Source organism: Ascaphus truei, chromosome 6 (assembly GCF_040206685.1).
Source record: "Ascaphus truei isolate aAscTru1 chromosome 6, aAscTru1.hap1, whole genome shotgun sequence".
Lineage (NCBI taxonomy): Eukaryota > Metazoa > Chordata > Amphibia > Anura > Ascaphidae > Ascaphus > Ascaphus truei.
The window spans coordinates 114,155,333-114,182,024 of record NC_134488.1 but is presented as its reverse complement, the minus strand read 5'-3'; the positions used below and the strand labels follow the sequence as shown (position 1 = coordinate 114,182,024).

Below are 26,692 nucleotides of genomic sequence, written 5' to 3'. Positions count from 1 at the left end.
GGAACAGACGAGGAGAAAGAGACACATTGATAGAAAGAAAAACGAGTGAGAGATAGAAAAACATTAGAAGAGAGAGACAAGGAGAAAGACACAGAGACCGAGAAATACAGAGGGAAAGAGAGAGAAGAGACAATTTTAGGCACTCCATCTCATTTCTGTGGGCATTAACACATAAGATGACTCCGGTATATCCAGTTACAATGGCATGGTATGTTGAATTGAATAAAACGACATTTCCACCAACATGATCCAAATCCCAAAATGGATTTAGAAACCATGAAACTGGTTGCAAACAGTTGTGCCTTGTTTGCGACTGTGCTACAGATGAGATTTTCACAAATGTCCAGGCACAAGCAACTTCAGGGCCATGGGGTCTAAACCACAAGGCATTGGCAAAGCAAATGGTCAGAGAGGATAGGTCCTGAACCTGTGGAGTACAAAGATTTGAAGGTGGTGTTCCCACTGAAACTGTAAGATATAGCAGCGGTGCACAAACTGGGGGGGCCGCAAGATTGTTCAGGGGAGGGCGAGGCGGTTGCAGCGGCCCCGCGCTCTTCCCCCAAGGCATTTAAATTAATGCCGGGAGGATCGCGTGAGGCCTCTGCAACTTCACTTACCTTGACTTCGGGGACACGTCGCCATGGCAACGCGGTGTCAAATGCCGCGCGAGGTTACCTGAGCCCGCTGCGCCATTTGACGCCGAGAGCCGGAGACAAGGTAAGGGAGGGTGGGGAGGGGGGTGCGAGCGGGGAGGGAAGCTGGCAGGGGGGGCGCAGCAGGGAAAGATTGCGGACCCCTGAGCTAGCGCATGTGTGAAGTGGACGATCAGATTTCTAATGATCCTAAAGCTCATTAAGTCAAGCGAGTAAAGACATATCTATCTAGAGGGCTTGGGGATGGAATGCACTGGGAATGTGGGAAAACAACAGGTGGAAAGTAGTGATGGCACCAAGTAATCAAAGCACATCATTGCCTGGGCGCTGTGCACTGTAGACTAACAATGCGATTTGCGATTAGATCCACCATTAAAAAAAAAAAAGCAAGCAATGGGCATTCACATTAGAACATTAACACACATACAAATCTTAAAGCAGCAATCACCCCTAACGCACAACGCACCTCTTTTTAAAGAAACGAAGGGGGTGTGTGGGGGAGGGGTGCCAGATCTAAACCAAGCTATATTCCCAGTTCCTGAGATGCCTACCAGCGAAGTTACCAGCATTACTTTATGTTTTTTAAAGAGTTTTTTTTAAAGGCCATCCTATAGGCCCGCTAGCCCTCAGGCCTAAAGGAAGCTGTAACATCATTGGTTGCGGCTTCCTATTGGCCTGAGATTTGGCTGCCATCTTGTTTCCCCCCAGAGGGAGATTTAAGCCAGGTAACGTTACTGGCAAGTATCTTGAGAGGGCTCAAAAATAGTGAGATCCAGCTCCCGGCGACCCCCTGTTCCAATGATGGAATCAAGGCAGTCCAAAAAAATAGGGGGCAAGAAAAACAAAAGGAGGGGATTGCTACTTTAACTTGTCTCTTTGCTGCTGGAGGGGCAGCAGTCCAACATCACGCAATGTGTTGCTGATTCCTACAACAGCAAGGGGGTTACATTGACCAAATTCAAAGCAGAGTTGTTCAATCTTGGTCCACACAACACAAGTTTAATATTTAGAGGTCTTTATCGCCTGCGTTTGCCAATATATCCTTCAGATAGTCTCGCAGTACTAGCGTGTACGGGCATCGTTTGAACATTCACCCCTTTCCTTCCTGCCGTCACCCAAAAAATTAAATATACAGGACAGATGCGCTGGCTATAGCAGGGGGAAGATGTGCCAGGGTCTCTCAGCTGCAGCCACGGCACTAGGCCGCAGCATGACTACCAGGGATTCCTGCCGCACACGCTCCACGCGTGTAACAAACAAGATCCATTCAAAGCCAGGCATTTGCTAACTGACCATAAGAAACCACAGGCTACAAATCACAAGCAATACAGATGCAAAAAACAGCAACTTCTTTATGAGAAGGGGGGGAAAAAACCCAATGCATTCCTTGATACATTGCCAACAATTTAAGAGTTATCGGACAGCATCCAGTTGTTGGAAGTGCTTTATTAATATTAAAAGTAAACAAAGACTGAAGTTATATATTTATAAGTACAGTTCAGCGGAACATGGGTCACACATGCATTCCCCTAAAATCAAAAGAAACGAAGGTCAATGTCATTACGACGGATTTAATATACTCAATAAGGCACTTATGGGAGAGCTAAGCTTATAAACAACAATGTAGTCATTCCTCCTGAAGGAAAAGGCCATGCAAACAGGACACAGGCCAAAGCTACTGTAGCATGCAACATTTCTCAGAGAGGTGCACACCACCAAGTCCACAGCACGCTTCAGGTATCTTACCTGGAGACTCCATCCCCACAGGAGGGGGCGGGGTTTGGGCTACAAAGGAAGATACTTTCAGTGCCATATACATGTTTCTTGCCAAATGTAGACAGATGCACGAAGCCCGGGTTGTATTCAGACATCCCTATCACCAACCCTTTCCCAGACAGGTATATTACACATTTAGCTGGACAGCAGTAACTGCACTGCGGCTGGATAGGTTTCACAGTAAGTTTCCATTAGATTAGTTATGATCCGACAATGTAACCTGTATTCTAACCGAGGAACACTACTAGGGGCAATAAGCAAATGCGACTGTTTTCTTGTGTGATGTTCAGCAAAGAAGGGTGGGGAGCTGTGTTGGTCCTTTCTTCCATGTAGTAACAAAGGAGGAGAGGGAATAGGGGGTATAATACCTTTTCTTGGGCCAAGTAGTTGATATATTACAAGCTATCAAACCTCTTAGGGTCCTTCATCGGGAATGGTAGAAATACAGAGAAACTATATAATATACAGAATAACTTTCAGTATGATCTGAAAAGAGTGCCACTTTGTAATGTATGGGTGGAAGTTGAGACAAAAGGGGCAAACCCTCTGTCACCATGTGTGTAGGCGGCCTTCTACAAAGCAGTCTTTTTTTGCCATTTCTATTCATCCCACATACTGTAATTTTACATAAATAGTTAAACAGGAATTGTTTGAATTAAAAAATAAAGTGGTAATTCTGTCTGGTGGTCTCCAAATGTGAAGAGGGGTTAAAGGACTCTATTGAAACATCAGTGTATATATAGAGGTTCTACGTGTGTCTACTCACACCCAACAATCAATAACCGTTTTTCTGCCGGAGGGTTAAGATCGATATATAGCCGAGGTTACTCACCCGCTCCTAAACGTCGAAACTGGAATCCACGAGTAGAAGTTATATAGTTCGCAATGGAGCCACTGTCAATCACAGAGTAGAGCACCTTCCGGATTTGGTCATCATTGGCGTTGCCTTCTGAGCCCACATCAAGCTCCACAAAGACGTCTGCCTCGATGAGTCTGTCGCATCAAAAGGCAGAGGAGTTAAAACTGGGTTTGTGTACCGACCCAGCAAAAACATTCAGATTAAGGACATCCATTCAAACAAGCATTTCATATCCAAAAAGATATATATCGTAGAGCATATTTAAATGAATACTTAGCTGGTAACACTATTCCAACAGCAATCATCCTTCTGAAAGTACCTTTTTTCAACTTCTAGGATCTACATCATTGATGTACACAGAATTATACTGTTCAAGCGCCCTTGGAAGTATAGTAGGGAAGTTAACAGGTTGGATCTTTAAATATTTGGCTTCATTTTGTCGCTTTTTTAATTAGTATCGAATTTGTTTATATATCATGTTTTAAGTGTTTGGGGTTTTCTTTTACAATAATTTCTTATAACTGATAAAACTAACAGAATTTTCATATGTATGAAAATATAATTGGATGGAAAACAGTAAATCAACTAGCAAAATATTTTTCTGTGTTTTTTTGTGTGCGTGTAGAAACGTTAGTATTTGCTTCACCATAACATGGTTCCTAGGCCTACCTAACAAAAGTCACTCCTAACTTTTTAAGTCCCTTCCCTCTTGGTATCTACAGTGTTCACAGACAAAAGGTGGGAGACCTGAACTGTTAAATAAGATTACGAAAGTGCATGTGGCTTAAAGATAATTTACAACCCCACACAACACTGTAGATACTGGAGCAGCAGTCTTGTTATTAAGGTATTGGCATTTGAAGTCGAATGACTTCTGTTCTTAGCTCCATGGGACTTTGGCAAAATTACTATAACCTTGAATATTAGGTAACAGATTAGAGAGAAACATAGAAGTTTTCGCCAGGGGCGTCGCTTCAGTACAACTGGAAAGACTGCGACTTGAAGAGACCAGGTGCAATGAAAAAGTTATTTTATTTCAACAACAACACATCTAACATGGAGACCTCCTACGCGTTTCTCACCCTTCTGTGCTTCTCAAGTGCCACCTAGAGCAACGTTTCAAGGCCTCCCGGCCCATTTATCAGGCTGAAGGGGCTAGGAGGCCTTGAAACGATGCACTAGTTTGCACATGTAACAGTGGGTGTCTGCTGACTTCCCTTCCCTTGTGTGTTCTTATATATATTTTGTATTGCTGCTGATTTTTGATACATTAGAGAAGAAGTTTGGTGAGGCGAAAAGCATTACGTGCGTTTATCATATTCTTATTTACATATATTTTTTGGAGTACTGATCCAAACATATGGTTTATTGTAGATGTATGCATCCAGCGGTAAGGATGCAGAATCCTAGCACCTCTATCTAAGTAATATATGACAGGGTGAGTGCAAGTTCATTACATTTAGTTTGTTATATGTTTTCCAGTCACACAATGAGCCATGACACTGAGCTGGGATGGATTGGATGAGGATGTGCACAAGACGTGCGGATTAGGGCATTGCCCGATCTTCACTTCTCTCGCAATACTCACTTGATATATACCACGTTGACCATCTGATCCCCAGGAATTTTGTAATATTCAGACTCAAGCTGAAATGAGAGAGAGGCAAACAAAGAGGCATTAAAAAACAGCTGGTACACAGTGAAAGCTCTGGCAGTAAAGTGTTTATGTTAAATTGTATTTATTTTTACTTTGGTGCATTATCACTTTCCTTGGGCATTTGCTGTATTTGTTCCAATAACGAAATTATCAGTAATTACAAGCCACAAAAATTATTTTCCCCCTCAATGTCTTGCCAGTACCATACTAAGAAAAAAGTCCACATATACACATGGTGCTCCACATATACACATGGTGCTCCACATATACACATGGTGCTCCACATATACACATGGTGCTCCACATGTACACATGGTGCTCCACATATACACATGGTGCTGTACCATGGTCCTAATATTCACAGGCTGTATTCAAGGGGTGCTGAACCACAGGAGAGCTTAAGAAGACACCAACCAAAAGGGAATTTATCTCACCGTGTCAACGACTGCTTCAGACAAATCACGGAATTCCTCCGATGACACGTTGTCCAGCTCGGGGGAATATTCTATAGACTGGGTGAAATTCACTAGGGCTCTATAATAAACTGCAACAGGAAAGAAAAACGGTGTTAAAGAGATAGACAATGCACAGCCAACATTCTAGATGATGCGCAGCCACCACATTCTAATTCATCTCAGAGTTAGAGTAGAGTATTCGGACCTCTTGGAAACCATAGTCGCCAACCGTCCACGAATAACAAGGAGACTCTTGGATGCCCAGATAATTTCCATGACTCCCCTACAGGAACCAGGAAAGGAACAAAAGGGCAGGAACACTGGCACAAAAGGAACATTCCAAATGAGAAGGTGCACAGGAGACAAAGGGATATTGGCTTTGCAGTAACTTCTTCAGTGCCACAGAAGCAAAATACATTGATGTTCCCTCTAATAATGAATGAGGTAATGAATATTAGGCTAAAAGATTATTTGATGTACTCATACTATATTTAGTACTTTTCGTTGCCATCTCCTCTTCCACAATAACTCCCCCTTCTTGTAATCCTGGCACTCCTACAATACATACAAGGCCGCTGACAGGGGGGAGGGCCGGGACAACTGTCCCAGGCCTGGCAGCTGCAGGGGGCCTGCCCGGCGCTGGAAGTTGGGCCCAACTTCTGTATCTGGCTGCTGGGCCCAATTGCTGCTGCACCAGACCTCCCTCTCCCCCTCACTATCGTCACCACCCCCCCCCCCCCGCGCCTCTGGACCTTTCTCCGAACACCGGCCAGAAGGTAAATTTGTGTGTGTATATATGTGTATATTGTGTGGGTATGTATTCAGTGCATATGTATTGTGTAGGCACTGTGGTGGTGGGGAGGTATTGTGTGAGTATTGTGGTGTTGGGGTATTGTGTGGGTATTGTGGTGTGGGGGGTATTGTGTGAGTATTGTTATGTGAAAGTAGGGTGTGTGGTGGAATTGTGTGTCTGTGTATGGGTGTGTGGCCAGTGTTGTGGGGGGGAGTGAGAGAGAAGAGGGAGAGCAAGGGGTAGCTGGACAGGATGAGCTTGCACGCTACTTGGGACTGCTCCTTTAAAGGGAAAGCATTTTTAGCTGCTTATCTAATTCTCCCTGTGTTCCACTGATGTCCTCAGAGATAAAAGAGGGGTGAGGGGGTGGATGGATTCATGATTTCAGTAGAGATAGTGCTATTAAACCATTATCTCTGTAATGTTAGCAACAGCAAAACATCATCATATAGGGTTAAGAGAAAAACCTGACTAATACAACCCATACTTTGATTTGAATATAGTGGAATAATTTTATACGTTAACTTTTTCATTTTAAGCCTCTCTGACAGCCAGCTGAAGAAATTACATCCCCTTTTTAACCACTACTGTGCTGGAAAAGACAGCAACAGGCTGTAGAAAATACTTTTTTTTCGGTACTACAAAGATGAAAGAAACAGAACAATCCCATCAGATCAATGTCAGATTTCTCCGGGGTTTCAGGGGCCATCGTAAAGGTCTTCAGAGAGAACTGTCCGTGATCAGTTTCTGTGAAACATATGGATGTAGCTCAGACTTCTAATAGCCTCATCAGTTTTAGAGAAATGTAGCTTAGTTGGAAATTGCAATACCTATTAAGGGACTAACATGAGCGTTCTTCACAGGTGGAATAAGAGTGTAGTCTTGTCTTCAAACTCACTGACACAGGACACCGTGAGACCTCGGAGTTTGCAAACTCTGTATACTATCGTTCCACTTGTGAAGAACTACCAGGTTGGTCACCTAAAAACTGTCTCGCAACATACAATGCAGCTGTCCTGGGCCGAGAGCAGCTTGTACTCAAGTGGAATGTGCAGGATACCTTTTAAAATGTTCACAATCACTTGAATTTTAAATAAGCATGTGTAGACTGTAGAGGTAGACATTTATGAAATCACAAGTCACAAGTGTACTGTAACTAGTATAACAGCTGGTTACAAACCTCCACAAGAAAAGGTACAGCTGCAAATGCCATTGATTCGCTCGGTGTATTGCATATATTGCTGTCTTCATCCGCAAAATGTTGTTTTGCGCCTTTCCCCCCACTTCCATTTACAAACGTCTCTATTATCACACGTATTCACTGGGGTAATTCTGTCCTTATTTATGGATCACATATCTCAGTTTCCCTTCCAAACATCTGCATTCCCCGTCCCATCTGGAAGCGGGATAACACCACCAGTACATTCTGAAACCCACATTCCCCTTCGAAATGTAACCCTGTTACTGCTGGGGGACTGGAATGCATTACAATGTATTCCAAGCACCATGCTAGCTTACTGCCTAATTTCTCCCATGGTCACAGTAATATTATGGGTTGCCTGTAAAATTCACAGTACTATTATATACTTACGGTACTGTATATCATGCATAGGGGTGCCAGGTGTCCAGTATTGACCAAGACTGTCCTTTATTTGGCCACTCTGTCCAGTAACAAATAATTAAGAGGTAATACTGGACATGTATGTATATACCGGTATTACCTCTATGGGCGTAGTGACCTGACCGGCTGGAGTGGCCGCGGGATTTCCCCGAGCAGGGCTGTTGCTAGGGAGCTGGGCAACTTCCTCCATCCTGATTGGCTGCATTACCCAGAAGCAGCCAATCAGGTGGAGATGTCAGGAGCCTGGGGGTGGGGTCAAGGAAAGGAGGAAACAGCATGGAATGGAGAGAGGTGAAAGGGGTGTGTGCATGTGTCTGTCTCGAGTGCGTCGCACCTTTCACCATTGTGTCCAGTATTTTTGGAGAAGCCCCCTGGTAGCCTTCGTCATGCAGTATGTAGTGCGGGACTGCTGCTTGTTAACCTGACTCACATCTAACAAGAACTGGGGAGACCTGTTGTGTATACCCTGAATGAACAATTCAATGGTAGTTTAGATCAGTTTAAACCTTGCAGTCACCCTGCAGTATACTGTCTGTCACTGCTGAATTGTCATGACACACGCAAGCTGTGGGGTAAATTGATTTATTAGTTACACTAAACAGGCATGGTTGCTGTGAACACAGCTGTCAGAAAGCAGATACACCCTTAGGGGATGATTGGAATGGCCTGAATCTCCCCTCCGCATTGTGCCAGGATGTACCCGTACAGATGCACACAGCTGCATCCTCAGCATCCATGTTCTCTCTCTACCTCCTACACATATTCTATGCTCCCAGTGTATTCTGGCACACGCGGCTTTACACCCCTCAGGAGAGCTACGGACCGTTAAATGCAGATAGGGTTTTACTGTGCATGTTCTCAGCAGAGGCATTGGGGGCTCTGCGGGTTTCGCTGGAGCAGCACAGACCTAGAACAATTAAGTCGTTAAAAGGAAGAATGAAGCAAACAGCCATCTGCAAAACGAAAATAAGCAAGGCAGCAACAGGCAAGCGGCACGGGAAATCACCAGTATGCTTCTTGTAATGAGGAGAATGTCAACTCTAAATATACGTGTTCTTTGGTGTAATCAACTCTCAATGTAGTCTGCCTCAGTGGTGCAAGCATCCTGTGATGTTCAGAAGGAACTCGCTACTTATAGTACACAAGAACAGATAAAGGAGCTGGTATAAAACCGGGGTGCTTAACGGCAGTCTTCAAGAACCCCCAACAGGTCAGGTTTTAAGGATATCCCAAATTCAGCATAGGGAGTGCAATCGAAGACTGAGCCACTGATTGAGCCATCTGTGCTAAATTCAGAGCTATCTTTAAAACCTGACCTGTTGGGGGGTCTTGAGGACTGGAGTTATGGAGCATTAGAGGCAGAAAGTGGAGACCAGTTATTGCCGTCACACAACTGAGATAGTATTTTTTTGTTCTCTTGGTATATGTAGAAATCTGCGGTCATAATCATATCAGTTTTATTTTGCTGCATGTTAATGTTCTTTTTGTTTCACCATTTGTTATTATTATTATGCATTATCTACTCATCACAAAGGGAATATAACAGAATTATACATAGGGAAAGCTAGATACTACAAAATAAATAACTATTTATAAAAGGGGAAAATATCTGGGAAACATTGGGCTAAATCGGTGGCTCAGTCGAAGACAACTGTGCTGAAGCAGAGACAGATTGAGCCACCTGTGCTGAAGCAGGGATATCCTCAAAACCTGACCTGTTGAGGGGGGGGGGGGGGGGTTGAGGACTAGATTTGAGCACCCCTAATATAAAGGACATATTCAATGTCTCGTGTTCTCTTCTCCCAGCATGGCTTCTTTACGCCCCTCTCTTCATGCGCCAATTAACCGTTTCCCCTGCAGAGATTGGGACCGATGCTTTTCTGTTTTCATCACATCTTAATAGAGCACAGAGGGTCCATAGATTGTATGTATCAGCTCTCAGCTGTCTGACATTTGAATGTGACAAAATGCAATACATCAAGGAACATCATGTTCGTAACCAATACTAATTCTTCTCTTCCGGCTCGAAGGTGTGATGTATACGATTTGTGCCGGTAATCAGAGCCTCTCACAAAATACATCTACAGCAAAACCATTGTAATGGCCCCCGGGCAAGATATGACATCTAAAATTGTCAGGGAAGTTATTTCAACACATTACAGTATAATCATAATATGAAACAGGACCCATTGATACTGGTGCACAGGCTACCATGATATCCAAGGCTGCGCTGATAGTGTCGGCGACAGCGACGCACGTCGTGTCAAAATAAATGCATTGCCGCCGTCACGTGCGCTTATAGTAAGTGTGATGTGACGGCGCGACGGCTTGGTCGCGATCGCTGGAAGTTATCTCAATTTGATTTTTCCAGCGAACGCAGCGTGACGTCACGTCGCCGGCACTATAAGCGTAGCCTAAAGGAAACAGGTCAGCATATAAACAGCTTGTTGCAGCCAGGCTTCAGCTCAGGATTTTGTATACATGGAAACATCTCTCCATTGATTGTCCATTATTAAATGAAGTAAGTCACGGTGGAATTGAGTCCTTGCTATGGGGTTCTAGTATATGTCAATTTGGAGGTTAAACACAAGTCTATTAATCCAAGTGTTTTCCAATCTAGTTGGGATTGTGACGGCAGACACACAGAAAACCTAAAACAGGCATCTTACACATTGGGTGCTCTCTAAATCTCTCTCTCTCTCTCTCTCTCCACGTCTCTGTCTCTCTCTCTCCACATCTCTCTCTTTCTCTCCACATCTCTCTCTTTCTCTCCACATCTCTCTCTCTCCACATCTCTTGCTCTCTCCACATCTCTCTCTCTCTCTCCACATCTCTCTCTCTCTCTCTCTCCACATCTCTCTCTCTCTCCACATCTCTCTCTCTCTCCACATCTCTCTCTCTCTCCACATCTCTCTCTCTCTCCACATCTCTCTCTCTCTCCACATCTCTCTCTCTCTCTCTCCACATCTCTCTCTCTCTCTCTCCACATCTCTCTCTCTCTCTCTCCACATCTCTCTCTCTCTCTCTCCACATCTCTCTCTCCATATCTCTTTCTCTCTACATCTCTCTCCTCTATAACAAGAGCACAAAGCCACAGTGTCCTAACTAAGCTATTTGCACTGGGACAGCCACAGACATACATTAAACTGTTCCATGAACTGCAGAAACGTACATGGAAGAAAGGGCACTGTGTGCGTGGTGGGTGTGTGGTGCATGCAAGGCAGCCTAAGAACCTGCAAATGTGCACGTCTGCGCTTTGCCGTCAGTGCCATTATTACCAGCAACACTGGTCCCAAGACATACATAACCTCTTTTTAGCCAGACACACAGTAATACTAGTCAGAAAGAAATCAAGATGCAGTAGCAGAGTGTACAGTATATGAAAGGCAAGCCTGGGAAAAAGTGAAGGGAGTGATGTATGAAAGCATTAAAATGCATTGTCAGCACCCTGAGTGTAGTGATCTCTTAGAAAAATGCAAAACTTATAGCATACATACATTCTGTAGTGCTTATAAATCTTGGAATCTAAATATTTAAAATACACAGACTGCAGAAGTCTGTACAGTATATGGGAACAGCCCCCACACTTAAAACTGTGGAAGACATACTTATGCTGTACTGTGCACTACAGTGACTGATATAGCAGTGTATTAATGTGGGACGTTTCTTATGCAATAGGAAGCTTCACTCCCACTCAGAGCTGTATATATAATAACTTACGGAGGAATGGTTCTTGGTCCTGTTCAGAGAAACTCATACCCGCAAGCTGAGGCACTATCGGGGAGGTGAAAAAACCTAGGAGATTTGGTGGGGGTGGTGTTGGGGACAGGTAAACAGAGGGAGAGGTAAGAGATGATGGATAAAAGTAGACCAGGTAGGTCATGCAGGCAATAGGAAGTGGAGGAATAGGACATGAGAGGTTGGAATGAGATTCACAAGACGATGGTAAGGTGACAAGACAAGGGAGGGCAGAATGACGAAGGGACAGGATTGGTTGGAATGGTAGGGGCCAGAGAAGGGTAGAACATAGTAGGAAAGGGTAGGATGATGCAGGAGAGGAAGCAAGAGAAAGAAAAAATACAATTATTGAAAGACAGAAATGAAAAATAGACAAGTCAGTTGCTTTATGCAGTCATCAAACTCTATGCTGACCCTTCTAATCTCCCCAACATTCACAGTACAATCATGTGCGATCAAAGGAGGAGACAGATATTTTCTGAGAGCCTGGGACTTTCACAGAGTGGGAAAAAAATGGGCTTCTTGATAATCTAACTAGTGACCTTTGATGGCTGTTTTGTCACCTTCATTAACGTCAACTGGCAAATTGCAGGGTGGTGGTTTGAACAAAATGAGGAAATGCAATTTAGACACACAAAAACTCTTTGAACACTTACCTTTTCAAGGAAGCCTATCTGACATACCCTTAACATCTATCTCCTGCCCCCCCCCCCACCCCCCAACCCTATTGTGGCCAGCTGTGCGGCTTGACCAAACACTGTGCTAACACCCTCACCCCCAAACCTTAATGGGATCAGTTGTGCGGCTGGACCATGCTACACCCTGAAACATATTCCGTCCCACAATGAGCAGCCAGTTTACCTTTTGTTCCAACATTGACCCTTATTCCCTCTAGACTGTAAGATCTCAAGAGCAGGGCCCTCACTATCCACTTGCATCGGCATGCGCTTGTTTGTCCTCCTTATTTGGTCGGTGATTGTGTTTATGTAATATACATAACTTTGTACCCCACTGTACCATACTGCGGAATATGCTGGCACTTTACAAATAAATAATAATACTAATGTATTGCATTGTAGTGTTTGTAGCCCTCATTCATCTAGGGTAATTTCACCACTCTTTCATGAAATTTCAGTCAATTAAATTCTGTTCCCCTCAGCTCCTCCTCTTCTGTCTCATCTCAACATTTTCATGCCTGATTCCACGAAACGATCAGTGTATATCAGGGCACGTGCTGCTGCTTCTGTGCCATGACAAGTTGCTGCATGTGCACACCTTGCAGACCATCCCAATCCTTCCTCGCTCTGCTGGGTCAAGGAGACACCAGGTCTACGCCGAGCTTTCCAAAGCCCAGCATGTTCAGGGACAGGCACATTAACTGGAACAACATGATCAGAGCATCCCACAACAAGAACCTCTAATCAATGGGAGATAGGAAAATCACTTCCTAACGTTTTCCCCAGGCAGAGTCAGCCCCAGATTTGGCAAACTCTGCATCTCACAGCTGAGAAGGCGGAACTCCGCCGCACGACTTTAAATGACCAGATTACCGTGACAAGAGCACAAGGTTTCGGAGGGCCCAGACCCCTTCGTCAGCTACAGTACTCTAGTCCAGGGGTGCGCAATGTTTCCCTGCTATGCCACCCTGCTTGCTCGCGCCCTCCCCCCCCCCTCATCCCTTACCATGTCTCCGGCTCTCGTCGTCAAATGACGCCGCGGGGGTCACGTTGGGTCACGTTGCCGAAGACAAGGTAAGGCCGTGATTATTCCCAAAAAATGCCGGCGGCGCAGAAACAAAAAGCTGCCATCCAATTGAAGTAAACATACCGCGAGCAACATGCGCGCCGCCTGGAGCTGCAGGGCGGCAGACTGGAGAGGAGACAGAGGATTCTGTTTTGGGCAGGCGACGGTCGCGTCACGTGAGCGGTTGTTATTGTTATCATTACCATATGTCACGTGTATTACTGCTGTGAAGCGCTATGTAAATAGAGATATACATACATACCACTCATCAGAGATCTTCTTAACCAACCAGTGCGAGTGCACTGGGTTTTCCCTTTTTGAATTTCCCTTTTGCCAATCCAACCCTAGAGCTGACAGACTCTGATTCTCTACACCAAAACAGCCCAAGAGGTGACAGGCTCTGTATTCTGGCACGATCAAGTGCCAGAGGCAATAGGCTCAGTATTTGTGCACCCTGAATTCTTATTGATGACCATTTTTGTATCCCTGCTTCTCCTTGCACTAGAAGTGAGAGGATCTATATCAGACCCTGTAGGTTTATAATCACTGTGCTGATACTCTGGCATTTCTAGTGGAGAATTAACACAACAGAGACACCTGCAAGCAATGGCTTTAAAACCTTTTGGCCACCTTCACTGGCAGCTCTAATTAAACGATGGCTGCCTGGCTTTCTACCAGGGACAGAATACATTACCCAGGCTCACTGGCTATCCCCCAGCTGCAGATTAATCCCAAACTGCCTGGCTAGGCTCCAGACGTTTGTCCATCTGTATCAAACCGTCGAAGTCTACAGCTGGAATGCCCTGCTGGCTCCACCGTGAAACCACTTCAACAACTTGGGCTGAAGAAGAGGAGAGAAAACAAAACAGGGAGATATTCCTGGGTCTCTCCCATCTCATCCCTTCAACATTCTTCTCCCTCCTCTCTGATCCCCAAAATGTGACCTGTACAACTAGTACACAGGCCAGGATATGCTGTAATATAATATGATATATTGTATCAGTTACTTTATGTCATTTTGCTAAATGCTAACGGCATGGGTGAAACACTTCTTTTTTTTTTCTCTCTTTAAAAAATGTGGTTTTTAATATAAAATGTTATAATTTTTACATGATTTGCCCCAGTGTTTAAGTCAGTGTTTTTCAACCAGGGTTCCTAGGAACCCTTGGGTTCACCGGGCGTCCCTAAAGGTGTCCCTGTCATTTTCAGATCATTTTAAAATTGTACAAAATACACAATAATTTACAATGTATCTGATCTCAGACGCGCTATTAGAGAGGGTTGGGGTTCCTTACAATGCATCTAATCTCAGACGCGCTATTAGAGAGGGTTGGGGTTCCTTACAATGCATCTGATCTCAGACGCGCTATTAGAGAGGGTTGGGGTTCCTTACAATGCATCTGATCTCAGACGCGCTATTAGAGAGGGTTGGGGTTCCTTACAATGCCTCTAATCTCAGACGCGCTATTAGAGAGGGTTGGGGTTCCTTACAATAATCTGATCTCAGACGCACTATTAGAGAGGGTTGGGGTTCCTTACAATAATCTGATCTCAGACGCACTATTAGAGAGGGTTGGGGTTCCTTACAATAATCTGATCTCAGACGCACTATTAGAGAGGGTTGGGGTTCCTTACAATGCATCTGATCTCAGACGCACTATTAGAGAGGGTTGGGGCTCCTTACAATGCATCTGATCTCAGACGCGCTATTAGAGAGGGTTAGGGTTCCTTACAATGCATCTGATCTCAGACGCGCTATTAGAGAGGGTTGGGGTTCCTTACAATGCATCTGATCTCAGACGCGCTATTAGAGAGGGTTGGGGTTCCTTAGAATTTCACATAGGGTTCCTTAACCAAAAAAAGTTTGGAAACCACTGGCTTAAATGTAAGAATTACACTGTCATCAATATTTTCTCTATCCTAAATTTTTGCAAAGATCATACTGTGTGCTCTGCGCCTGGGGGACCCTGGAGTAATGACCAGTTTGGTAAAAGATAAGGGAACCCACCAGGTTTACATTCGGTCATGAAAGAAATGACTCCAGCTGAGAATGTAAACTCTGTCATAAAGGGGCCAATAAGTAATATACACAGTAGACGGTGATCTGATTACACTCAGTGAATTATAATAAAAAAATGTGTCTAGTAGTTAAATTGGCAAGAAAGAGGGTTGGGGAAGTGTGGTGCTGGTCATCATGGTCATGGTGGCAGCTGAAAAATACTTTTACTGAATAGGACCAAAGAGAAAAGAGTAGTAATTGCTCCTTTGAGAACAGCAGCCATTGTACTTGACAACCAGCAACCTTCTAGTATGAAAAGAAGCAGAACAGAAAGGCAGGTTTTACGAACACCATCATATTCTTCATCAGGTCTGAGGGTCAAACATTCCTCCAGGTTGTCCAGAACAAAATAGATGTTGTTGGGAAGAATAGAAGTGGCTTTCAGAGAGTAGCCTTCCAAACTAAGCATACTGTATATATTGTTACTAATGTGCGTAAGAGGGAAGAGGAGTATTTTTCTGAATGTGGTCAGGCCTCTCTCTAACTCTGGGTGTGCAAGGACATCAGCAAAAACACATGCGAGGGAAGGTCAGAGTCTGCATGGACTGGGAGAATCCACTCTGAACGCTCTCTAGTTTACTTATTTCAAGACTCTGAGAAGATGGAAAGAGCAGGAATGACTGAGGGGTGGATTGAGGCAGAGATGGAGTAGGCAGATGATGACGATGACAATGATGGACATGGTGTTGATGTGTGTGGTGCATAAACTGCTCGAGCAGGGCAAGGAAGTGACTAATTGGAGACGATGGAAGTGATGATGTGATTTTTGGTGCTGCAACTGTTAGTGGTGTAGGAGGTAATAGCATCAGTGAAGAATATGCTGATGAGAATCAAAATTACAGCCAATCACTCTGTAAGCAGCAGGCATCCATGGCCACTGCCCCCTCTAGTAGCACTAGGGTTTCTAGTATTAGAAGTATATTTTAAAGCAAAAGTGACATGCCTATATATTTAAAAGTAAGTAATAGAAAAGCTCACAAGCCCACCACAAACACCCACATTGTCAGCATCATAAAAAGCACACACTGTTGGGCGATAGTAATCAATGCCATGATATTTGTCATCGCCATCCTCAAGAGAACATGGCCTTGGTGGTGATACTGTGGGAGAGGCAAGAATATATTATTAGCCTCAGAAGCAGCAGCACAAAATGTTACACAACAGAAAACTGTTGAGGTGGAGAAGTATGAAGACGATAAAGTGATAGCACTTTATAAATGATTGGTACGACCTCACCTTGACTCTGTGTTCAGCTCTGGACACCATCGTTTCAGAAGAACAGAAATAAATTACAGATTGTGCAGATCAGGGCAACTAAAATGGTACATGGTCCACACCGTAAAACTGACCAGGAAAGACTGAAGGACCTTAATATGTGCAACTTCAAAGAGCAAAGAGAGGGGGGGATATGATAGAAACTATAAAAACATACAAGGTTTAAAAAAGTACAGGATGGGAGCATACTTGAGACAAAGAGACATGCTAGACCAAAAGGTCATGCTCTGAAGGGTGACAGGCTCCGGGGAAATGTGAGGAAGCACTTCTTCATGGAAAGGTTGGTGGATACATGACATAGCCTTCCCATAGAGGTGGTACGGGCTAATACAGTAGGGCAATTAAAAATGCTTAGAATAGACAAGGCTATCCTAAATATAAAATCTATGGTACCCATTCATACAGAGCATTTTTATCTGTACATAGATGTAAAGCATCATTCTCAACGTGGGTTCCTGGGCTTCTTTTTTGTAGGACTGTAGCACTGCATTAAACTCAGGGGTTTAAACCCATTACTACTGGAATGCACTGGGAAGCCTCCTGGAAAAAGTGTCCAAAGTGCAAAGGTACAGCTGTTGTACAACAGCACAATTACTGTTTCTTTACGAAACTTCGCTTTTGAGAAAACAAAATGGCATGATATTACAGAGAATTATGTAATTCCTGGTCTTAAAGCAGAAATATAGGATAACCTGGACTCCAAAGGGATTTCTCCAAACAATTCAAACTACTGTTTTCTTGTTAACATTACTTTGAACGATTTAAGTAGGAATGAGCGTAAACATTTAAAAGCCTGAGAAAAAGAGAAGGAAAGAAGTATACTTTAAGGATCTTTCCTGCATGTTCCCTCATTATCACGATAATCACACTCTCCTCGTCTCTCACTCCCTCAGTCTTTTGGGACATGCACTTGACCAGCGGCTTCCAACCAGCGAGTGGAGATGCAGATGTGGGGATAAGCTTGGACAGTGCAGATGTGGAGAAATGCAGATGTTCGAACGCCAGCACATTCCTTCCGGAGTGGAGGAGGTTCGGAGGGAGGGGTGCGGGGGGTGAATTCAAGGGAAACAAAGAGAATGAGCAGAGGATAACAGACTAAAGTAATATAACAAACACATAGGGACCTCCAAAAAGGAAAGCTAAAAAGGCACATGTATACAGAAAATGTACTTGGTCACACTATTATTTTTGAACATCAGTTCTCATCAATGAAAACAAACATGCTGCAATATACAGCAATACTAAGCATGGTTAGAATTATCCAGCAAAGTAAAGCTTCTTCTCTTTAAAAAGCTTATTCCAAAAAGATATTTACAGTAGTTGATCACTGATGATCTCTCAGTCCCACTGGCTCAAATTAGTATCAACGGGATGATCTCTTCTGCAAAGATGGTCTTTGGTACTGATGTATATACTGTACTTATAGACAGTGTGGTTGTGCTGTATAATGGTAGATCTGGAAGGGGCCTCAGATAGAAGGCAATTTTTAAATGATAGCACTATTTAATGTGCTTAGGTGATACCTGAAAAACAAGTTTAAAAATCTTTGTGATTCTTTATATAAAGTACAATCTAACGAATGTTCTCATTAAGGAAAGACAGCAGCAGCCTTTCTTCCATTATCAGTCTGTGATCATCAACAATCTTCCCTTGGCACAGCACTTTCTCTGTTCCAAACAGCTTGCTATTCTCATCAGAGTATTTGGAAGGTAACTGTATCCAAGACTATAACTAAATAGTTTTTTTTTTTTTTTCCCATAGATACATAAGTGATTACAAATATGAAAGGCAGGAGTTGCCAGAGTATTTCATTTCTGTGTTCTCTGGGTCAGGGTGATTTCATCTATTGCAGCCTACCTACAGAACCTCACTATGGCCCAGACCCACAAAAGGGGCTTCCCGTCACGTACGGCAAACCTGTGAGCATGTGACTTGTGTAAGTGATAAGGGTTAATACATACAGCTATCCAGCTGACACTTATATCCCAATCCATCACAATATATCTCAACTCACTGCTACCACCAAAAATAGTTTCACGTTTTAATTGCAGAGTTCTTGATCTCTGTTTACTGGAAAACAATATGGTTAACACACAAAAGTCCATTGTTTGCAAAATGTGTCCGAAAAAGCAATTACTCTCCAAAATTTGCTCATTTCAGTTAGGGCACAAAAACAGTACTTATTACATTTTAGATTTAACATACAAGAGTAGTACAGTGCTTAGTTACAGAAAATAATGTTATAAGAAACATACAGTTTATTATTCAGACAGTTTAATAAAAAATAATGGGATAAAACAAACAAAAATTCCACAATATACCACATATTATGCTTCTTCTCAAAGGGTCTTGAAATATGTGAATTCACGTGTCATAGAGTTAACACTGCCTAAGTATAAAAATACTCCATAACTTTCATTCCACAACACCTAGAAAGATGCCACCTTCAATGTTGCATTTGTATATTAAAATACACGTGGACACCTATCTTCAAGGGAGTAACTTTAATATTTTACGGTGACATATGTATTTAATATGTAACATAGACCAACCTGTCATATTTTGTATCAATTTAATCAGATGAGCACCCTTGTCACGAAGATATCTTTCACATCCTTATGAATGCTATCGAATCCCAAATTCGAATCCCAAATATCTTATATTTAGTAAAATTGTACAGACATGTGTAATGTCTTCCTGGCCACTCCCTCCTGTTTTATCCTGATCACGGAGGAATTCCTTTTAAGCTAAATAAAGACGCTCTTTTTAATTTCCACTGTCAACAAGGGTTGTGGCTCTATTATTTTAATCACCCCACAGTCCCATACCAGGTTGCTCTTAGATAACCCCACCTTTAGACAAAAGCATAAAAAAACAAGCGAGGTCATTGTGGCCATACCCCAATAAAACAATACATGTACTTTTAGATGTAACTTGGAACTCAAGTTAACCTTTTGTGTGCTGAAGTGGGAGAATATTAAATACAGATAGGGCCTATCGTCACACCCCCATTCAAATGCATGGCAGTAAAGGCATGATAAAGCTTAGCACCCTTTTCTGAATATGGGCCTGTGTGAGTAATGGCTTCTAAAACAGGCTACTATTTGGGCCACTTGGTCTGTCACCTTTAGGTGTGACTGTTGATAAAGTCTTACAGTGTTTGTGACGACAGACTCGATCTATATTCTGTATTTGTATAATCCAGCGCATAAAGGGTTAAAGTATGTATTTTTTTTAAAGACCTATTTTTCTTCTATGTAAAGTTAAACTGGTCTAGGTATTTATTGGTCACTAAAATGAGGAGATGTTTAGATAAGAGGACAGGGGGGGGGGGGGGAATGCATGTTTTTTTTTAAATAGGAGTTAGGCCCGAATGTCCTTGCCTGTTTTCTGTGTTTGTCAACCCTTGTTGCCAGCGGTAGTATCGAAACTCTTGGATGATTCAACGCTCGACCTAGTACCAATATATAGTCATGTCTACGGTGCACTGGGATATATACATATTAGAAGAACAAAGGTGTAAAACATACTGTTTACACAAGATCCCAAGTTACTGCACTCAGAGTCAATCGTGTTTAATGGACTATAATAGTCAGGGCAATCAAATGTCCCATTGGGGGAGATAACATTTTACTTCCTTCAAAATGACAATGGTGGGTATCTAATTATAAGGCACAAAAATAATAACATTTTATTGAATGTAATTAACAGCGACGACAATAAAAATTTATGCTGGCAAATATTTTTATTGTTGTTGCTGTTAATTACATTCAATAAAATGTTATTCATTTTGCGCCTTATAATGGGACATTTGATTGTCTGACTATTATAGTCCATTAAACACTATATTGACCCTGAGTGCAGTAACTTGGGATCTTGTGTAAACAGTATATTTTACAACTTTGCTGTTCTGCCAGTGGTAGTAAACAGAGCGTCTTTATGTAGCGTACAAGGAATTCCACGGTGATCTGGATAAAAGAAGAGGGTGGGGCCAGGAAGACATTCCAGTCACAAGTTTACTAAAAAAAATAAAGAGATCTTGGATCCGGTATGATTCACAAAATTAACAAATATATCTTTGTGCCATTTGAAATGGATTAAATGATGCTAAACAATCCCCGATTGTGAAAGTGCAAATGTCAGATACAGTATTTGTTTTCCCCTAAAAATTAGGAGTAGCTTTGCTAAGATTAATCTTTCACCTACACACATTGATGCTGGCCCCACCATTCTAGGTGCTATAGAAAGAAAGATTTGGGGTATTTTTATATTCAGGCTTTTTTTTTTCCACTGAATTTTTTCTTAGCAATTTTTGGGGGGAAGGGGTACAGAAAAGAAAGATAGGGTATTAGTAAGGGGGTGGGAGGGGTTTGGGACACAGTGTACATGCATCATTGATACAATATAATTTAATACAGTTACATCTTCTCATTCACAATACAGTACATATACATACATTTTATGTAAGTTTGCAGATCTATTGACCATTCTGAGGGGGCCTTTGTGGGTGTTTTGTCATATTAACATGGCATCTATGACCGACCGTGGTTGTAGGTATAAATTACACCATGGTACCCAGGTTGCAGTGAATTCATACATTGTCTCGTAGGAATGCTTTGATCTTTTCCATATGCATTATTTCCCACATCTTATTTAGGACTGAGGAAAGTTCCGATGTCGGCTGCTTCCAATTGGCCACTATCCTACATCTTATGGCCCAAAAGAGATGTGTAATACGTTTTGCTTGGAATTTGGTAGTTTTTGGGATAGGTCGGTTTAGCAATGCAACCCAGGGGTCCAAGGTGAGATGTAAGCCTAACATTCTGTTTAATAATATTATAGATTTGGTCCATAGATCCTTGATTTCTTTACATTTCCACCAGGTGTGTAGCATTCTCTCTATCTGTCCACATCCTCTAAAGCAGGGGTGTGCCCCCCAAGGGGAGGTGGGACATTTTTGTAGGGGGGACGTGGTGGTTGCATGCATGCATTTGGGATTTGAATTTAGAATTCAACAAAGGGAGTGTTAACGCTATGATGCGTGAATTCTCATATTTCCAACTCAAGACCCTTTGCCGAGCCCAATATGTGGTAATGTATGTAAGGAATTTCTGTTTGTTTTATCCCATTATTTTGATGAAACGGTCTGCATATTATACCTTATGTTTCTTGTAACATTCTTTTTCTGTAACTAAGCACTATACAACTTTTTGTATATTAAATCCAAAAGGTTTTGCTTGGGCCCTTAATGAACTTTGCACACTTGGAAGAGAGTAACTACATTTTCGGACACATTTTGCTTCAATAGATTTTTGTGTGTTTATCATATTTATTCCTAATAAACAGGGGGACAAAGGACCCCTGGAGGTAAGACTGTTTATCCCTGGTGGTAGCTGCAAGTTTGAGATATTGTGACGCTTGTGGGGAGATATTAGTCATTTTAGGGACCCTAAGGGCAGATAAGTGAGGCAGCTGGATAGCTGTGTGTATTAAGCCTTATCAAATAAACAAGCCACGTGCTGACAGGAGTGTCATTTCGGGACAATGTTCCTTTAAAGCTCACTCCCACCACACCATAGAATTGCAACAGGGTGAAGATACCCATCCTTGTTCTTTAATGTAAGAAATGTTTATAACAGCTATTTAAATGTAGTTCCGAGCGTCTTACCCTGAACAGCACTAATACCATGGAATGTACAATATCTACGGCTTCTGTTCCGCTGAAGGCGTACAGTAGCTTTGTAGTAAGAGCAGTGCCTTTGATGCAGGCAAACCCCCCGGGACTAATTCCAGCCATTTACGTTGTAATCTCAGGAAAGTAAATTCAAATCCCTGAAAGTGTAAGCTTTTTGGGACGGGAACTTGTGTCTGTAAAATTGTATCTGCAGCACTTCGTAAACTGTGCTGTACATGAAAAAAAATGCTACTATTATTATTTCATTAATAACTAATTAGGGATCCATACTGGTTTTTTTTTTGTGGCTAGAAATTATGTAAATTCAGATATACCTTTTGTTTTCAGGTATGTCCTAATTCCAAATTCCAGATGTAAAAATGAGACCCATACCACAGACATTTTCAAATTGGGGGCTATAATGACAAAACCGTTAGTCTTTAAGAAAAGCTCAGATACTCCCTAGCCTAGATTTTAAGGGTTTCCAAGCTGTGTATCAGTGTGCAGTCGTTTGTTTTTATTTAGTTTGTCATTCTGTTTATGGATCCACTGTTCCCCCATTTTACTGCCCTGCAGAATTTGTTGGTAATAAATGAGAATAAATAATGAATACAACATTTATGCTCTAAAGAAATCCGGTATTGCATTTTTTTTCCTGCAATATTTAGCAAGGAAGTGAAACTGCTGACTAACGAAAAGTAATGGAACTCTGGGTTTGTAAATAAAAAAAGGTGGTAATTCCCATTAGTACACGTCAACATCAGACGTCTGCACTTTATCAGTAGTACCATTTGTTTGGTACAAATCACCTGTGGATCAGCCTTTCCCTTTGCATTCCCTCCACTCGAAAAGTGAACCCAACACAATATAAACCGCCTAGAACTCTCCCCCCAGGGGAAACCCATGAGCTGTGATGACTGGTCACCTGCACCTCCCTGTGTAAAATCCCCTACATTTTAGGCCTAGCTGCTCTGTGTGCGTGTAGTTTTCTGCTCCTACAAGTTCTATCGTCTCGTGGGAGGAAGCGGCAGTAATGAGGCTGGACCATCAGGACGTGTATAAAACAAGCAGCATCATTATACGCTGGGCAATGCTCATTAACATGGAGGACGGGGAATATGTTGTTCCCTATTACTGTACGTAGAGCCAAACCTGGCAGTTCTTCTGAGTTTTAGTTTTTTTTTGTATATCTCTACCAGGTCGGGCAGTACAGGCACATGGGGGGTATAGGTGAGATTAAAAAGACAGTGAGAATGTAAGAAACGCTGTATGACTCGTCTCTGCAGCATTCTTTCTACAGTCACACATCACAGGGGGGCTCAACTCCAGTCCTCAAGCCCCCACAACAGGTCGGGTCTTCAGCACAGGTGGCTCAACCAGAGGCTCAGTCGAAGACTGAGCCTCTGGTTGAGCCACCTGTGCTGAAGCAGGGACCGATTGAGCCACCTGTGCTGAAACTGGGATATGCTGAAAACCTGACCTTTTGGGGAGGGCTTAAGGACTAGAGATGAGCACCCTGACATATAAGACCCCTTAATGAAAGTGTATATCTTCCATTTCATTTGGTATTACTGTTCATAGATAACCCGGAGGGAGGCCACTATACAATAAGTGGTAAAGCTTCTTCCCCATGTCAGGAAAGCTTTGAGCTCCGTTCAAATGAATAAGCACGTTGAGTAGGCGTATACAGGGGAAAGCTTCAAAACAAATGATGGATGAAACCCATTTTCACATTTTGTACAGAAGGCGTCACATGGCTGAGCACTTTCACTTGATTAAAATGACAGCACATGTAGGATTGCCCAGCACAAGGCGTCCTCAGCACATCATACTGCAAAGCAGATCACAGCAGTCCCCTGCAGTGGGCAAGAGCCGAGCGGTGTCAGTAAATCTATCCCGTGCTTCTGGTTTCCTGATCGGTGATATGATGCTGCTTCAGAACGCTGAATGACCTCAGAGATGCAGCTTAGTTTCGTCCTTCGTGGCCAGACACGTGTCTTCCCAAAAATATTTTTAACACAAGCCGAGCCATGCGAGTCATGAGCTAAGGATGCCCCAGTGAGTGAGGCCTGCCAGCCTGCCCTTTCCTGTTTATACAACACCCTCTCTGACCCTTAATAAAGCAAACTCGAGCACTGGCTAAGTGTGTAGTATAACATCCCCTCTACGTGCTATATCACACTCTGTATTACCAGCACTGCGGCGGTGAAATTCCTCTGCCAGGTACCACTTCTGAAATGGTCCAATTTCTGCTGCTGAATTAGGTGATATTTCGACACTTATAAAAATGGAAAAAGTAAAACGAAATTCTGCCGCAAAATGTCAGTAATACAACGAGGAGGTGCTCAAAACATCCTGATTGCATTAGCGCTGAGAGGTAAAATAGTCTGTTCTGTCCACGAGTTTAAGGAGTGCCAGTGTTTGTAATGTGTGCAGACAGCCCCCATATTCTGCAAGACAATTCACAGCACCTGCACTGCAGACCTCTCTCATCATGCAGAGCAATGACCCCAAGATTATGTATTTACACTGCCTCCGTTGTGATGAACAGGTTACAATTAACCTATTTGCTTTAAAGCTATACAATGGTTCGGAAGGTTTATAGTGGCAATTCATCGTCTAGGAAGGCTGACCATACTGGGTATGTGGGCAAGTTTTGTGCAGTGTCAAACTACCGGTCATGTTTTAATCCGAACCTCAGACTCTGCGAATACAACTCACCCCAAAAATAAAGGACTTTAAGCCCCAAGAAAACAGTTCACAAGCCGAGTGCCTGTACTGTTCTACTTTGTACAGCACCGTTTATAATTCCAGCACCTTATGAAGGAGATGACTAACACAAAATATGTTGTCATCCTCTACAGGAGAGGAAGAGCTATCATCTATCCCAGGGGTGTTCAACTCCAGTCCTGAAGACCCCCCAACAGGTCAGGTTTTCAGGAAATCCCAGCTTCAGAATTGGTGGCTCAATCAGTGGCTCAGTCTTTGACTGAGCCACTGATTGAGCCACCTGTGCTGAAGCAAGGATATCCTGAAAACGTGATCTGTTGGTGGCCCTTGAGGACTGGAGTTGGCCACCCTTGATCTATCCCATACATGCCACTTATTAGTCACTGCTACGGTGCCTGCAATACAATGTAAACCCAATGCATAGAAAGCCCCTCCAGCACTGTGAGCAGAAGCCGCCTACCCAGTGCTGCCTCTAGACAATAAAACTCAGAGAGAGGAATTGACAGAGACAAATGCTACTTGTTAGGGCCCAAGCAGCAGACGGTCCGAGTCCAAGATTGGAAGATGTGAGTTCCCTACCTGTGGAAAAGGGTGCTGGAGCAATCGAGGGGGTTGACTCTGATATACTGTCAGGCGGCAAAGCCGTGCCGCTGCCGATCTCAGTGCTGCCGTTGTCATCTGCGAACAAAGTGAGATCATGTGCTGGGTTAACAAGCCGGCATCCACAAAACACACACCAACAATAGCAACACACACCCCTGCAGCTGGAGCGCACACTCACATGTTCTAAGGGTGCTGGAAGCAGTGGTGCAGGGGGTGCCGCAGTCTCCAGTGTTCATACATTGTTACATGATGTGTGTGTGTGTGTTACTGAGTTTGTATGTACAGTACCCCCACCCAAAAATATGTTCCTGCATGGTCCCAATTGCTATTAACTCCTCTTCCAAAGCTGCGTGCAACGTATTACTCAGAAATGAGATGCCCCACTGGCAGAGCAGGGTGTTAATAGGGTGAGACATTAGGTTTGTACATAAGGAAAAGTAACGGCTGCATGGGGGTCAGTAAGGGATCTGGCAATGCCCCCAGTGTTGAATACATCAGAGGTGAGTAAACTTTTTACTCCGCGTCCCCCTTTTCATTTCATCCGCGATATTAGTCGGGCCCCCCCCCCCTGCCTGATGTAATAAATCACGTGACTTTTTTTTATTAATCTGTATAACAATTTTAAAACAGTAAACCCCTAACAATTACAGCTTTCATGGAAAAGGACCCTCCTGTCGGTTAATATTGTTAGGGCAACAGGACAAGCAATGCGCAGAATAAACCTTTCAAGCATGGCAATGTTCTGCAGAATAAGAAGCTGGGAGTGCCTGGAAAGATTCTCAATACCTGACTGCACCATGAATGGTGTTACTTTTTCAAACATTGCCTTTTTACCTACAATGCTGCATTAAAGCAGCAGTTCAAGCAATATCCTACATGTGTGTTTTTGTAATAAATCAGTTCTGTACTATGAGAAAATACTTGTAGCATTTAAAAAAAAAAAATGTTATAAAGATATTTTTTTTTATTTTTTTCAACTTAAATTTTATTGATAACGTACGTGGTTTACAAACATGGCAACCCGTTGTATTAAGAGAACAACTTCCAACCGGTAAG

The 26,692-nt window shown here is 42.9% G+C and overlaps 1 protein-coding gene across 10 annotated transcripts in view; it reads right to left on the bottom strand.

Moving 5' to 3' along the window:
* Positions 1–26,692, bottom strand: part of HSPG2 (heparan sulfate proteoglycan 2) — a 191,114-nt gene that overhangs the window by 100,218 nt on the left and 64,204 nt on the right. For 7 of the 10 annotated variants that reach the window (XM_075605833.1, XM_075605836.1, XM_075605834.1 and 4 more), the window contains exons 3-8: positions 25,613–25,711; positions 11,535–11,609; positions 5,380–5,489; positions 4,877–4,935; positions 3,262–3,422; positions 2,400–2,438 (exon numbers count right to left, since the gene is read on the bottom strand). In XM_075605833.1, the coding sequence (XP_075461948.1) occupies positions 2,400–2,438; positions 3,262–3,422; positions 4,877–4,935; positions 5,380–5,489; positions 11,535–11,609; positions 25,613–25,711 (543 nt within the window). The remainder of the gene's footprint in view (positions 1–2,399; positions 2,439–3,261; positions 3,423–4,876; positions 4,936–5,379; positions 5,490–11,534; positions 11,610–25,612; positions 25,712–26,692) is intronic. The other 3 variants (XM_075605835.1, XM_075605842.1, XM_075605839.1) reach the window with 2 other exon arrangements.